General features: G+C 46.1%; 1 protein-coding gene across 4 annotated transcripts in view; it reads left to right on the top strand.

Annotated features, from left to right (window-relative positions):
- The window catches only part of LOC139607687 (neuronal acetylcholine receptor subunit alpha-7), a 47,159-nt gene that overhangs the window by 28,567 nt on the left and 3,362 nt on the right, over positions 1-15,230 (top strand). For all 4 annotated transcript variants that reach the window (XM_071460792.1, XM_071460800.1, XM_071460809.1 and 1 more), the window contains 4 exons: positions 4,610-4,777; positions 7,833-8,027; positions 10,060-10,146; positions 11,122-11,231. In XM_071460792.1, the coding sequence (XP_071316893.1) occupies positions 4,610-4,777; positions 7,833-8,027; positions 10,060-10,146; positions 11,122-11,231 (560 nt within the window). The remainder of the gene's footprint in view (positions 1-4,609; positions 4,778-7,832; positions 8,028-10,059; positions 10,147-11,121; positions 11,232-15,230) is intronic.

The following is a 15,230-nucleotide window of genomic DNA, read 5'->3' as shown; positions in this document are numbered from 1 at the left end:
GGAACAAAGTGGACCATCTTAGAAAATCTATCCACCACCGTGAGGACAGTGGTGTTACCTTCGGAAAGGGGAAGTCCAGTAACAAAGTCCACGGAGATGTCTGACCAGGGACGATGTGGCACAGGGAGTAGGTGGAGCAGACCAAGGGATGGGCGTCGGGAGACCTTACAGCGAGCACACACAGGACAGGCTGCCACATACTCTGTCACCTCCTTCTCCATGGCCGGCCACCAGAACCGCTGTCGAATGACGAACAGAGTCCTGCGTACTCCAGGGTGACAGGATAACCGGGAAGAATGGGCCCAGTGGATGACCTGTGAACGCAAGGCAGGAGGCACAAATAGTCGGTTCGGCAGGCAGCCGGCCGGAGGGTGACAGTTCACATTAGCCTCGTTGACTCTCTTCTCAATGTCCCATGTGACGGAGCCCACAACACACGAGAGAGGAAGGATGGGAGCAGGATCATTAGGGGATTTTTCAGAAAGAAACAAACGTGAGAGAGCATCAGGCTTTAAGTTCTTAGAACCAGGACGATAGGAAAGGGTGAAATGGAACCGGTTGAAAAAGAGAGCCCACCTTGCCTGTTGAGAGTTGAGCCTCTTAGCCGTCCTCAGGTACTCGAGGTTCTTGTGATCCGTCCAGACGAGAAAAGGCTGCTCAGCCCCCTCCAACCAGTGTCTCCACTCCTCCAGTGCTACCTTTATAGCAAGCAGCTCGCGGTTGCCGACATCGTAATTCCTCTCAGAGGCCGACAGCTTGCGGGAAAGAAAGGCACAGGGATGTAATTTATTGTCCTTAACTGACCTCTGAGAGAGAACAGCTCCCACCCCCACATCAGAGGCATCCACCTCCACCACAAACTGCAGGCTGGGATCCGGCAGCTTGAGGATGGGAGCCGAGGTGAAGCTGGTCTTTAGCTTCTGGAAGGCGAGCTCAGCCCGGGGGTTCCACTGGAAGTTACACTTAGAAGAGGTCAGTGCATGAAGGGGGGCAACAACAGAACTAAAATTTCTGATGAACTTCCTATAGAAATTAGCAAACCCCAGGAATCGTTGAACCTCCTTACGGCTTGTGGGAGTAGGCCAGTCAACAACAGCATTGACCTTTATGGGATCCATTCTGACCTCCCCCTCTGACACGATGAACCCCAGGAAAGACACAGAGGGCACATGAAATTCACACTTCACAGCTTTGACAAAGAGTTGGTGCTGGAGGAGGCGCTGGAGGACCCGCCGGACGTGCTGAACATGAGTCTGCTCATCAGGGGAAAAGATCAAGATGTCATCAAGGTACACAAAAACAAATTAAGCATGTCCCGAAGAACATCATTCACCAGGGCCTGGAAGACAGCAGGGGCATTTGTTAGTCCAAAAGGCATGACCAGGTACTCATAATGACCACTGGGAGTGTTAAATGCTGTCTTCCATTCATCCCCCTCCCTTATTCTAACTAGATGATAGGCATTTCTTAAGTCCAGCTTGGTGAAAACCTTAGCACCTTTTAGCTGTTCAAAGGCAGTGGAAATTAAAGGGAGGGGGTACCTGTTGCGACTGGTGATCTCATTGAGTCCTCTGTAGTCAATGCAGGGTCGCAGGGTTTTATCCTTCTTCTCTACAAAGAAGAACCCAGCGCCAGCAGGAGAGGAGGAAGGCCGAATAATCCCTGCAGCCAGGGATTCCTTGATGTACTTTTCCATGGCCTGAGTCTCAGGAGCAGACAGTGAGTACAGCCGACCCTTGGGTGGGAAGGTACCAGGGAGCAGGTTAATGGCGCAGTCATAGGACCTGTGCGGGGGCAAAGAAGCAGCCCGGGCCTTACTGAAAACCTCCTTCAGGTCGTGGTAGCAGGTGGGAATCCCGGAAAGGTCGGGAAACTCTGAGTCTGGGCTGGAAGGGTTGAGAGAATGAAACTCTGACGGATGAGGCTGAGAGGGTGAAAAACAGTCCTTTTCACAAGCCTTACCCCATGAAATGACCTGTCCAGTTTTCCAGTCAATATGAGGACTGTGGAGTGTGAGCCAGGGATATCCTAAGATCAGAGGGTGCTGAGGAGCTTTAACGACATGAAAACTGATTCTTTCCGTGTGGGAGTCAGGAAAGGACAGGTGCAGTGACTGAGTGCGATGGGTTACCTTACATAGATGCCTGCCGTCCAAAGCGCTGGCATCCAAGGGCTGGTTGAGACGGAAGGTCTTGAGGCCCAGCTTCCTGACCAGACTAAAATCCATTAGGTTAGCATCAGAACCAGAGTCAACTAAAACTGGGTGTTTAAGAGTACACATAGGGGAGGTTAGATGCACAAGAGGTTGCAAACGAGAGGGATTGGAAACAGTCAACATATGGCTCACTAATGCCTTCACCTTGACTGGTGAACCCGATCCTTTTAACGGGCAGAAGGCGATGAAGTGGCCCAGTTGACCGCAGTAAATGCAGCGTCCCTCTGAAACTCGTCGCAGGCGTTCCTCAGGAGTCAGGCGGGTTCGGCCAAGCTGCATAGGTTCCTCCGTAGCGGAGGGGAGCGCAGAGGTAGAGTCGGCAGGAGGTGTGCGTCGCCAGGAAGGAAAGGAAGAAGAGTCTCCAGCTTGCTGCCTCCGCTGGTTCAGCGGGGAACTGCCGGGTCTGGTTCGGTCTCTCTCCCTTTCATACAGGCGCTTGTCGATCTTAATAGCCAGAGCGATAAGGGAATCCAGCTCTGCAGGAAGGTCGAGGGGGGCTAACTGGTCCTTCAGAATGTCAGACAGTCCATCAAGAAATGCATCAAACAAGGCTGGTTGGTTCCACTCACTCTCTGCTGCTAGAGTGCGGAACTCAATGGCGTAATCAGAGACCCTCTTTTTACCCTGTCGCAGTCTAACCAGAGCTCGGGCTGCCTCCCGCCCCGGAGCTGTCTGCTGGAATATCTGGGTGAAGGTCTTGGAGAACAGCGACAGAGAATTGCAAATAGGCGATTTCCGACTCCACTCGGCCGTCGCCCAGGCCTCCGCTCTCCCAGTCAGGTGAGAAATGATGTATGCAATCCTTGAGCGATCAGAGGGAAAGGCAGCAGCCTGAAGCTCAAAGTGCAAATCACACTGGGTTAAAAAAGTTCTGCAATCACCGGAGTCTCCGGAGAAGCACTCGGGTCTGGAAAGATGGAGAGGCAAAGACGGAGTAGCAGGCGTAGGAAAAGCAGCATCGGGCCTAGCTCCCGCTGGCGCCGTCGGTGTTGAATCGGTTGAAGCCGGCGGGTTCTGCATATTATCAACGAGAAGACTGATCTGAGTTCCGAAAGCTGTCAGGAGGGACTCCTGACGATTAGTCAGCTCCTTCATTTCATGGCGAAGGAGGCTGATTTGTTCGTCTTGGCTGTGGATCTTGCAGACCTGTGCCTGGAGCATGGCGCGCACTGCGTCTGAATCTGCTGAGTCCATGTTTTGGCCAGTTCGTACTGTCAGGGCTGAACAATGGCTCGGACTCAGATGCAGATTGACACAGTAAGCGAGTTCACAATGTCCTTTAATCAGGCAAAAGTCGGTACACTGGAGATCAGTCCGCGGAGCAAAGGTATCAAAATCGGTGGGCAAAGGCAGGGTCAAAAACCAAAAACTAGACAAGACACGAGTAAGGCACACGGGGAATAAAGGCTGGAACGTAGTCATACAGAACTAGACGAACTGGCACAGAAGGGAGGGAACACAGAGACTAAATACTCAGGGAGAGGGAAGACAATGAGACACAGGTGCAGCACATTAGGGCAGGGCAGGTAATCACACAAGGGGAGGACACATGAGGGCAGGAAGTGAGGAACCTGAAACGAGAAAAGAGGTGAGTCTCAAAATAAAACAGGAAGTACAAGACAACACACTAGGGGAAACAAAAAAAGGGAACTCAGCTATCCAGCTGAGGCATGACAGCTTTATCCTCAGGATTACATTTTTTTACCTGAAGTTCATGCACTTCATTGACTTTGTGCTGCAGCTGCGTCTCGATTCTTCCTCAGGGATCATTAAAGGTTCGTGTTTTGTGGAGGGAGCAGGTGTTGGCTGATCTGGGAACAGATTGGATTTCCCAGCAGATCCACACAGAGTTAATGGAAACATCACAGAGTCCTCCAGAGCAGACTGACGGTTTCCCTCAGGGAGACCACACTTGTTTTCTTGTTTATCTGTTTTAAAAAAAAAAACCTTTCAGAACAGACTTCTTCTAAACTCAGTCAGTAAACACTTCGTCCTTGCAGCTCGTCCTCTGCGTTATTTTATTTTATTAATTTTCTTTTCTTATTTCTGAATTGTGTCTTCAGAGTCTTGTGTTTCCTGTCGCCCAAATTATCTTCCTCTGTTGTCTGTGCTTTATTTTATCTCTGCTGTAGGAGTTTTATCTTTTTCATGAATCCCCTCCGGGTGTTTTTCTTTTTATTCTGTCCACATTTTTCTTTTCTCTTATTATTTTTTGCATGTTTTGGTAGTCTAGGTTTGATAATGATCTCCCGCTGACACTCCAGCAAACAAAAACAGTATTTTCAGCTTCTCTGTTCTGTGCTGTTTCCCTCCAGTAAGAATCTTTATTTAGTCGTGTCTTTATCTCCGTCTCACAGCCTGTGCTTCATTTCTCTCTTTCTCTCTTTATTTCAGGAATATTTAAGAGCACCTGCTACATCGACGTCCGCTGGTTTCCCTTCGACGTGCAGCGCTGCGACCTGAAGTTCGGCTCATGGACGTATGGCGGCTGGTCCCTGGACCTGCAGATGATCGAGGCTGACGTCACCGGGTACATCGCCAACGGAGAGTGGGACCTCGTGGGTAAGAGCTCGGAGGAAACGTGAGGCCTGGCGCAGCTTTTTTAAAACTCACAGCTGTGTTGTAGTTTCTTGAGTCTTGAATAAGAGACAAATGAGTTTTTATTTAAATTAAATAAATTTTACACTTCAACACTGGGTCCTTTAAGATCCCTGAAGAAGTGAAGGAATTTGAAATGGACTGACCACAAAGTGTGATGTACACAATACACAAAAATATGTGGACACCACACTTGTAAGTGAGAGACAGACACATGATGTTTTTGGATTTGCTCCCATCCAGCCACAGCAGCATGAAGGCACCTGTTCTCCATCTGATGCACAGGTCAGATGGTTGAATACGTCTGGACACAGCTGACAGCTCTTTCAGAAAATGATCATTTGATATTCATTCACTGATTAACAGACAGAGAGTCAGAGACAGAGGAGCAAGAACATAATCATCAATAATCCTGGAGGAGAAATAATGGAGGAAACTTTAGGAAACTCATTTCATGCTCGGACCTCCGGCTGAGTGTGCAGCAGGTTCCCACAAAAGTAAACAAGCTGATGTAATTAGTTCCTGAAAAGTTTACATTCAGGACTTTCCTCCCCGACAGCGACAGTATGTAAATGTTGGAGCTGGACACGGCGGCCTGCGGGCCCGGCTGTTAAGGCTGTGAGCAGCGAGCAGCTCGGAGGCAGCCGAGCCGTCTGCCTGCTGAGGACCGCAGGGTTTCATATCAGCGTTTCCATCCAGCTTTAATCTGCTGCTAATGAATCCTCCTGCTGCTGCAGAGAGCGGCTCAGTGGACCTGAAGGCCGCTGCCGCCGCCGGGACACCACGGCTGCACCGACAAATGCCACATCACGCAACAAAGCGTGACCAATGAGTGGCATTTCTAACCTCAAACCTCAGCCCTGCTTTCTTTAACCGCTGTGTTTTTATCATGGAGCAAACACACACACACACACACACACACACACATGCACCACACATTTTAATGCTCATGTCTACGTTTGCTCTCCCAGGATCACGTGAAGCTCAGGAGCCAGTGTTTGTGTCTCGTGCATCTTTATCCTCATTAAACAGAATCAAAATCAAAATGTCAGTGAATTCAGAGGAACAGTTGTTCACTGACTCACGACACACAGCTTCACCTCGTTACATGATTCTGTCACTGAACCATCAAGCTGAAGGTTGAGGGAGTTTATAAAGAGAGTTTGAGTTTAAAGTTGAGTGTGAAACTAAATGAATATGAATCAGTTGTTTATCGCTGGTTTGTCGCCTGTTGGGATTTAGTGAAAGCATCATGTTAAACACATGTTCTGTGTTGGAGCTTCTGTCTGTGTGGCTGCAGCTTGATTTCTGCCATAGACACTTTTATCTCAGTGTAGTGTGTCGGTTCATCTCAGGAGGTTTGAAGCCTCTAAAACAGAGACTTTCAGAAACGCTGCTGGACCCAATTTATTCTGAGACTCAGGTTTGTGTTGTAGTCTGGACGGGCACATGATGTAGACATCCACAGTCGCTCCTGATTGGCTCTTATCAGCCTCGACCACTAGTGGTGAAAGCATCACGGATAATGAATTAAAAGAGTTACTGACCTTGTTGCCTTTGCTAATCATGGTCATGTGATGTATGTTTTCAGTTTCTGACTCAGAGGTGAAACGATCGTCTGGATTATTTCAGTTTTAAAATGCTGTTTGAAACGTTTTTGGCCGGCCGTCATCTTCAGCTTTGTTCCTGAGAAAAGTATAAATTACGTTCAGCCCCTCAGTCAGAGACTCTCCTCTCTGACATATACTGTATGTACTGATCCTCAGCCCCTCAGTGTTATGTGTGTTTATTATGTTCACAGTGTTTTAAACAGGTAAATGTTCTCAGAGCTGTTTGTACTGGAGCCAGGAGAAATGGCTTTTTGTCTGCTTTTAGGAAATTTACAGCCTCTCGAACTCGATAATGGAACAAATGTTAAGACTGAACTGGTTTCAAGGGGAGAAGTTGTTTGAGGACTGTCCACAACAATCCACACACAGTCTACAGATGCATGAACAGGATGATAAAGTGTTGGCCGTGTGGTTGCTGGTGTGTTTTCAAGGCAGGTAGAAGAGGAAGTCATTAGCCCAGGTGTAGCGCTGACAAACAGGAAGAGGAAATGTGTGGTGGGAGGTTCTCATTATGTCATCGGAGGCGTTTGCAGGTGCGTGTGTGAAGGCAGAAGACCAGCACCAGAACCCCGTGGTTTGAAACGTTGGAGCTGCTTCCTCCTACAGCTGTGAAACATCAGCTGACCTCTGCTGTTGTCACATTAGTCCACAACACATCAGCATCTGTGGGTCTTGATGTCACTGTATGATGTTGGCGCGTGGCTCAGGAGCAGATTAAAAAGCAAGGACGGACCCTCTCATACTCCACAGAGCTGCTCGGGGGGGGGGGCGAGCCCGGGACGGTCCTCGGTCTCAGAGGAGCTCAGGCTCTTCTCTCTGGACCAGCTGATGAAAGAAAGTATGAAATGGAAAGATATAGCAGAGGAAGAGAGCGAGCCTCCCCCCAGAGACGCTTTTCAGCCAATGGGCCGTTATAGGGAACTTAATTGAAAATCTCAGCAGCATGTTTCCCATTTACCCCCCTGCCCCTCCCCTCATTCACCTAGCCGAGATTAAAACCAGTGTTCTGAGCAATGTAGGGATGTATAGGCAAATGAAAGGCAGCCAGGCTCGCTGCACTCAACCACAGGGGGGTGAAACAGGAGCCGGGGGGTTTATCTGCTGCGTCCTCCAGTAATTAATCAGTAAAATACCCAGAAACAAAAGAGGAAGTGGAAGTTAAGGACAGAAGGAATACAAGTGATCTCAGTTATACATCAGGTCCGTTATACATCAGTATACAGTGTGTGCAGCACCGAGCCTGAAGTGGAGCCGTGTTCAGTTTGTGGTCAACACTTTGCTTTTCTCAGCTCTGTGCTCTCTCTTGCTGGTTTGTGTTCGGACTCAGTCAAACTTCCAGAAACAGCTGACGCCTGTCAGATGTTCACAGGCCACTCTGAGACTCATGTTGTCGTTGCTGTTGTTTGCAGAGGTTCCCGGGCGGAGGAACGAGCGTTTCTATGACTGCTGTAAGGAGCCGTACCCTGACGTGACCTTCACCGTGGTGATGAGGAGGAGGACGCTCTACTACGGACTCAACCTCCTCATCCCCTGTGTCCTCATCTCCACCCTCGCGCTGCTCGTCTTCCTGCTGCCCGCCGACTCCGGAGAGAAGATCTCCCTGGGTGAGGTCTCGGCCCTGACTCTGTGTGCGTGTGTGTGTGTGTGTGTGTGTGTGTGAAACCTTATTAATTCTGACATTCTTATTGCAACATAAGTAAATTCTAAAGTTTCCATTCAAAATAAAAACAACAGTTTCTTTAAACCAGTGGTTCTCAAACTTTTTGACCTGTGACCCTTTAAAACAAAGCAGAGTCATCTCTGACCTTTGACCCACTGTCAGAGTGAGTTTTACAGCCTCAGGTTTTTAGACTTTTTTAGTTTTCAAACTATCCAGTATTTCACAGAAGAGCAAGATTATACACACGTCTCAGAAAATAAGATTTATTTAAAATATTCTAGCCCTAAACTTTATACTATATGGACCTTTAAGGTGGATCCTGGTCTCCAGGTTGGGAACCACTGCTTTGAATGATTGACAGATGTATTTCAACTGTTTGTAGGAGGGTCAAACACCTTCAGAAATCCCCTCCCCCACACTATGAGTGTTCTCCAGGAGACTGTTTGGAAATGATCCCTCCTCAGTGTCTGCCGGCTTTAACCCCCGTCCTCCAGTCAGCCTCCAGATCTGATGTGGTCGACATCATCTTCTCTAGAGAAATTGGGAAATGACAATAACTGATTTCCAGTGATCTCCAAAATAAAAGCTGCAGAAATCTGTGAAAATGCTCTTTGAGAGTTGTTTTGATGAGACTTAGTGAAATTTATTCAAATAAGATGATCAGCTTTGAATGTTTTAATTTACCTCCACAAAAAAATTACTTTAATGACATTTTACAGGGACGTGTCGACCTTAACTTGTCAGATAACAACACGAAACGATCTTCCTCTAAAATAACTCTTATCTGCAGGAGGTGTTTCAGCAGCTGAGCCGTCACATGACTGACGCCTTCGAGTCGATTCCCATCGACCATAAAACATCCTGAAACAGGAAGTTAAAGCTGCCGAGAGGCTTCCTGCCGCTGAGATCAGACGCAGCCTCTTACTCTGGAAATTTAATTTATACTCTCAATCAAACCTGAACGTCAGCAGGACCATCACTCTCCAACCCCACCCCCACCTCACCACTCACCCCCACCATCCAGGGTCAGACTGTTAATGAGGCAGCAAACAAAAATCAGAAAATACAGTTTAATTTCTAACTTGTATTAATTCTTATTTCTCCCAGGTTTGACTGTGAGAGATGTTAATGGCAGATGTGTCTGCAGCACTCTGCTTCTGCTCTGTACAAACTGGGTGGTTATAGTTAGAGTTATCGTTATAGTTATAGTTATCGTTATCGTTATAGTTATAGTTATTTGTGTTCATTTCATTAACTCATTGATGTTAACAGAAAATGATGAGACTAAATAAGATGCACAGCCCTCAGATAATAGCAGGTCTATAAACCAGTTTTATGACACACTTAAAGTGATGATGCTCAATTAACTTTCCTTTGTGTGTGTGTGTGTGTGTGTGTGTGTGTGTGTGTGTGTGTGTTTGTCTGTTAATGACCCTATTTTTGGTTTTGTTGCTTTTATTGATCCAGTTCCTTTTATGAGGAGAAGGCAGAGACGCGGTGTGTAAAACCTTGACCTTTGACCTCTTTACCCCCACACAGATGGTCGTAATGTTGGTCATAGCAGAATTACATTTGTTCGTGATGTTTGACTTTGTTTTCCTGAATCACGGTTATAATAACATATAATAACATTTTTAAACCTAACCAGACAGTGTGAAAGGTGTTAGCCTAGCCTAGCTAACGAACTGTGTTGTCACAGGTGTGACAGCAGGTCACTTCAGGTCACTTCAAGTGAGCAGCTGTTGGACTCTCTCCTGATTGGCTGCTGACACTGAAGACTCAGCCACACTGGATGTCAGTCGAGGCGTTGTCGCCAGCACCAGGTTCAGATGTAGTTTAGCCGACGTCTCAGCACCAGAGCGGAGCGTCGGAGCAGAGAAGTGTGTCAGTGAAGTCAGAGTGGTGAAACTGTTCCAGTAAAACCAGTCACCTTGACTGTCGACCTCAGGTAAACTCATCAGCCTCTCCGTCTGCAGGTATCACAGTGCTGCTCTCTCTGACCGTCTTCATGCTGCTGGTCGCTGAGATCATGCCGGCGACGTCTGACTCTGTTCCTCTGATAGGTGAGATCCTCAATTAGTGTTTTATCACTTCATCACACGTCTCGTCCTTAATCCCTTCATCACTGGCGTTATCTCTCTTTCCCGTCATCATCATATTAAAGCGTCAGGATGAATGTCACCCAGGATTTTTACCGTCCTCGGATTAGTTTAAGGGGAAAATTCACACCTGAGCTGAACAGTTGAAAATCAATCACTATTTTCTTATTAATTATAGGCAAAATCATCACCTTATTTTTTCTACTTAGCTTTAAAGCTCCATATTTTTCTTCTGAGTTTTATCTGAAGTGTTGATCTCCATCAGAAGATATATCTGTGGTTTTAAGAACCAAAAACCATCTCAGTGTAGTTTTACATCTCCTCTCTCAGGCTTCTCTCTGGAGCTCTAGTAACAACAGGTCAGTCAGCCAATCAGGAGAGAGGATCTGAGCCTCTCCTCTGATTGTTGTGACATCACAAAGTTCCAGAAGTCCTGACGGCTGGTTTTAAGGCTCAGTGTCTGAATACAGGCAGATACATACAATACATGTGCATTTCTCTGTGGACTGAGGCTTTGATACTTTCACAGTATTAATATAGAACCTAGACCTGCTTTATAATCACAAACACATGGACATCTGCCTTTAGACTGGATGGAGCTTGAAGTCAGAGTTAAATTACATCCAACATCCATGTTTTCTAAAAACGCTCTTGGGGCAGTCGGGAGTCTCATTCTCACAGTCCTGAATAAAAACAGGTGATTTAGAAACTAGCAAGAAAAGAACAACACACGTAAACAAGACAACTCTCGGCTTATAAGAAATAATTTTCCTCCTCTTTTGGCCGTTATGACGCAGTCAGTCTTCTGAAGGATGTGGACCTTGATTTGAGACACAGCTTCTGTCCATGAACTCCCTGTGTTGTTGTAACTTCCTGTGGGGCAGCCATAGAGCTTTGATAACTGATAAGAGCCTGTGAACTTTGACCTTTGTGTTTCAGCTCAGTACTTTGCGACCACCATGGTGATCGTGGGTCTGTCGGTCATCGCTACAGTTCTGGTTCTGCAGTATCATCACCACGACCCCGACGGAGGACACATGCCACAGTGGGTCAGTCTTCTTCACTTCCATCCTTCCGCTGCTCCTCCTCCTCCTACTCCTCCTCTCTTCTCTTTGCATGTGTTAATTCCTCTGTGGGGAGTCCAACATGGTCTCCGTGATCTGCTTTAATGAGCTTCAGTTTCCTTAACGAGCTCTGGATCTTAACGAGCTCTGAACGAGCCGAGCGACCATTAACGTGCTCGTCCCGTTTATTTACAAGATTTATTTTACAGCAACTTGACATGTAGTCGCTGTCAGTCACACACTCTTAGTTCTGCCCCTCTCTCTCTCACACACACACACACACACACACACACACTCCGCTGGGAATCTGAACAAGAGAAATTCCATTATGGTGGAATTTAGTTTGAAGGTCAGAGCTCTTACCTCTTTGTGTGTGTGTGTGTGTGTGTGTGTGTGTGTGTTGAGAATGTGAATGCTCCTGCTGAGGAAGAGGAGGGCCGGCTGTTGAGCTGTGAAGGTGAAGCTGTGAGGCTCAGAGGACCGATCTGTCTCCTGCAGTGTGGACGCTGGAGTTTTATCGTGACACGCTCAGAACACTGAGACGTTTTGTACCAACTGATACAACTTTCAACAGACAGAACGACAACCTGAATCCTTTATCCAGACCAGTCCACCTCCCTCCTCCCCCCACTGTCGGCCCCCGGCCCAGATTCATCCCGACAGTTCAGAGATTGACCTGCCGCCTCTCTGACCTCTGAGCCTCTCCATGGTGTCTGAAAGCACCGTGTAAAAGAAGCATGAAGAGTCTGTGTGAACGTGATCAGAATAATATTTCTACTGGTCACTGATGCAGGGAATCGTCTCACATCTCAGAGCAAACAACAACAGAATCTTATCACAGCCGAAAATGTAAACGTGTAGTTAAAGCTCTGAGCAGTGGAAACGTTTCATCGCAGCAGCTTCTACAGTTCAGTCGCTGTTGAACTCCTCTCGCCGCCTCAGCGTCTCTGCAGGTCTCTGACTGTGTAACATCATCCACTCAGGGCTCTAACACTCTGTCTTGTAATATCTCCAACACTCCTCACAGATGAGTCACGGAGCGATTTGCTTTAGAAAGATGTTTTAGCCTCGAACATTTATCTCTGTCAGCGTACAGCAGTGGTGACCCATCACTGACATCTGTCCTGTTAATACCTTCTCATTGTTTCACGTCTTGTTTCCTCTAAAGCAGCAGAACTTAAATAACAGTCTCAATGATGCTAATGATCAAATCTCACACGTGCAGGTTCTCATGAACAAGAACAACTAATTAATTTACTGGTTACATCCCAGCAGGCACCGGATGAAAGACGCCGCAGGAAGACTTGGGCTCTAATGACGTGATGTTAAATTTAGTTGGAAATGAAAATTGGGTTGACATCAAAACCCAACACTGGCTAATTGACGCTGCAGCAGACGTTGTGTTTCTCTCACAACTAGAGTTTCAGAGAATTGATGGAAACATTTGTGATGCTGTGAGAACACAACTCAACAACAGACAGAACACAGGTCTGGTTGTTTTTACACATTTTAATGCGCAGAAGTTACAGATTTCAACGTATTCAACATCAAATTCACGTTACCTGTTGACATGTCGACGTACGTTGAACCAGACATTAACGTCTAACGATGCTGGTGTCCGGCTGTTTACCTGCAGGGATCATCAATGATGTCGACCGAGTCTTTGATCTTTTAGACTGTAATTCACTCTTGTGTTTAGGCAACATTTAGCAAGTGTTGCTGTGTTTCTCTGTATGAGCAGAGTTGGTGTGAAGCCACAGAGACTCCACGGCTGAGACTGAGGCTCAGTCTGTTGCATTACTCCTGTCCGGACGCCTCGTCCTGTTCACACTCGGCCGCCAGCTCTCAGGACTCTGTACAAACCTGAAACGAAAATATTTTGGTTTCTTCCTGCTGCAGCTCTGAGTTACTGTGCGTCTGAGTGACAGGAAGAAGCTTCACTGATGAAGTTAATTAGAGCAATTCTTCACTGTGGGATGGAGAGCGAGGAGGCAGGAGTCTGTGGAGGGAAGAGAGAGAGAGAGAGAGCGTGAGAGAGAGGATGGGGAAGGAAAAAGTGCATTGAAAAACAAAGGAAATGAGATGAAATTAAACAACATTAAAGTAACGTAACGTTAAAGGGCATTTAGATAAAGGAAGGATAAAGAAAGAAAAAGAAAGAAAAAAGTAATCCAAGGAAAGGAAAGTAAGGGCAAAGGAAGCAAAGGAAAGGAAATGAAATGTAGTTACATAAAAAGAAAACAAAGAAAAGGGTATTTAAGAGAAATTTAAGAGAAAGTAAAAAAGAAAGAAAGGGAAAATAAGGGATAAGAAAAAAATTAAAGGAATGGAAATACAAGAAAAATGAGAAAAAAGAAAAGGAGAAGTAATCAAAGGAAATAAAGGGAAAAGGAAGCAAAGAAAAGGAAACAAAAGGAACAGAAAGAGTAAATGGAGGAAATGAAGGAAATTAAATTTAATCCTAGAAAAATCAATGGAAAATAAATCGGTGGACTCTGAAGGAAACCTGAGAACGTCAGGTTCTGTTGTCCACGCGGCTCCAGACGAGTCACATGACCAGGACGTCGCAGGTCTGACTGATGTTCAAACAGTCGACGGTTAAATATTTAATGAGCCGGGTGTGAATTTCAGCTGCTCGGAGCTCAGCAGCCACAGATCCACTTTATTCATGCTCTGTTTTTATCTGCCTGCTCCTGCTGCACGCACACACACACACACATGCACTCACAAACACACATGCACACACGCGCACACAAACACACACAAACACGCACACACACACGCACGCACAAACACACACAAACACGCACACACACACAAACACACGCACGCACAAACACACGCGCACAAACACACGCACACAAACACACAAACACACGCACACAAACACACACAAATACGCACACACACGCACACACACACAAACACGCACACACACACACACACACATGCACGTGCACACAAACACGCACACACATGCACACAAACACGCACACAAACACACACACGCGTGTGCACACACACACACGCACACAAACATGCACACAAACACACACAAACACACAAACACGCACACAAACACACACACACACACATACATATGCATGTCACACATTAATTCACAGCTCTCTCACGCTGTTTTCCACATAAACACGTTCCTGCATAAATGAATTTTAATCAGCCTGTTTTATGTAAATATTTTTGACTTGCACTTTGTAAAGTCAACTTCCTGTTAACTACACTATAGATCTTTTCCTCCTCCTCTTCATCCACCAGGTCCTGGCTTATTTATTTCATTTAAATATTTGTATTTTTTTCTTCTTCTATTCCAGTGGTTCAAAACCTTTTCCAACTCATGGTCTGTTGAAAAATCAAAAAAATATTTGTGGCCCACGTCCAACCTCTGAACAGCACAGAGGCCGAATGAAGTCCACTGTTCTATTCAATTTCATTAAATTTTCCTTGTGTAGCGCCAAATAATAATTAAGTATGTTATGTTCTCTGACTGCCACACTCTAAATTTAATCAAAGTTTGACTTAAAAAGCAAAAGTTACTTTAAAAAGCCAGGAACATTTATCACAGTTCATCACTGCTAAAGAAGAAAAACATGTCGAAGCCTCCGGATGTCGACTTTTGAATGTGATAATAACATCTGCTAAATTTTCCTGCACAAAAAAATATGACACAACAGGTCAGCGTGAGGTGGAAGGTTAAAGGTTAACTCGACCAGTAGGAGCCGCCAGTCACAAATGATCAAAACCTTCACGTGAGAGTTTTAACATTTAGGTAACTGGTGTGTAGGTTTTCCATCGGCATCGGTGACTCTTCTCTCCTGATGGAGGAGCTATCAGCGACGTCTACGTCTTTGTCCCGTTTTTATCTAAAAGTAAATCCAGCTGTGAAGTTTTTCATCACTCAAACTACAAACATAAAACTACTTAAAACTTTAACATCTTCTGTGATTTTAATCACCTTAACAAAAT

This window comes from Trachinotus anak, unplaced genomic scaffold, assembly GCF_046630095.1.
Source record: "Trachinotus anak isolate AG129_WGS33_773 ecotype Australia unplaced genomic scaffold, CSIRO_AGI_Tana_v1 ptg000002l, whole genome shotgun sequence".
Taxonomy (NCBI): Eukaryota; Metazoa; Chordata; class Actinopteri; order Carangiformes; family Carangidae; genus Trachinotus; species Trachinotus anak.
Note: the sequence above shows the minus strand (reverse complement) of the source record. Positions and strands in the feature narration are given on the sequence as shown.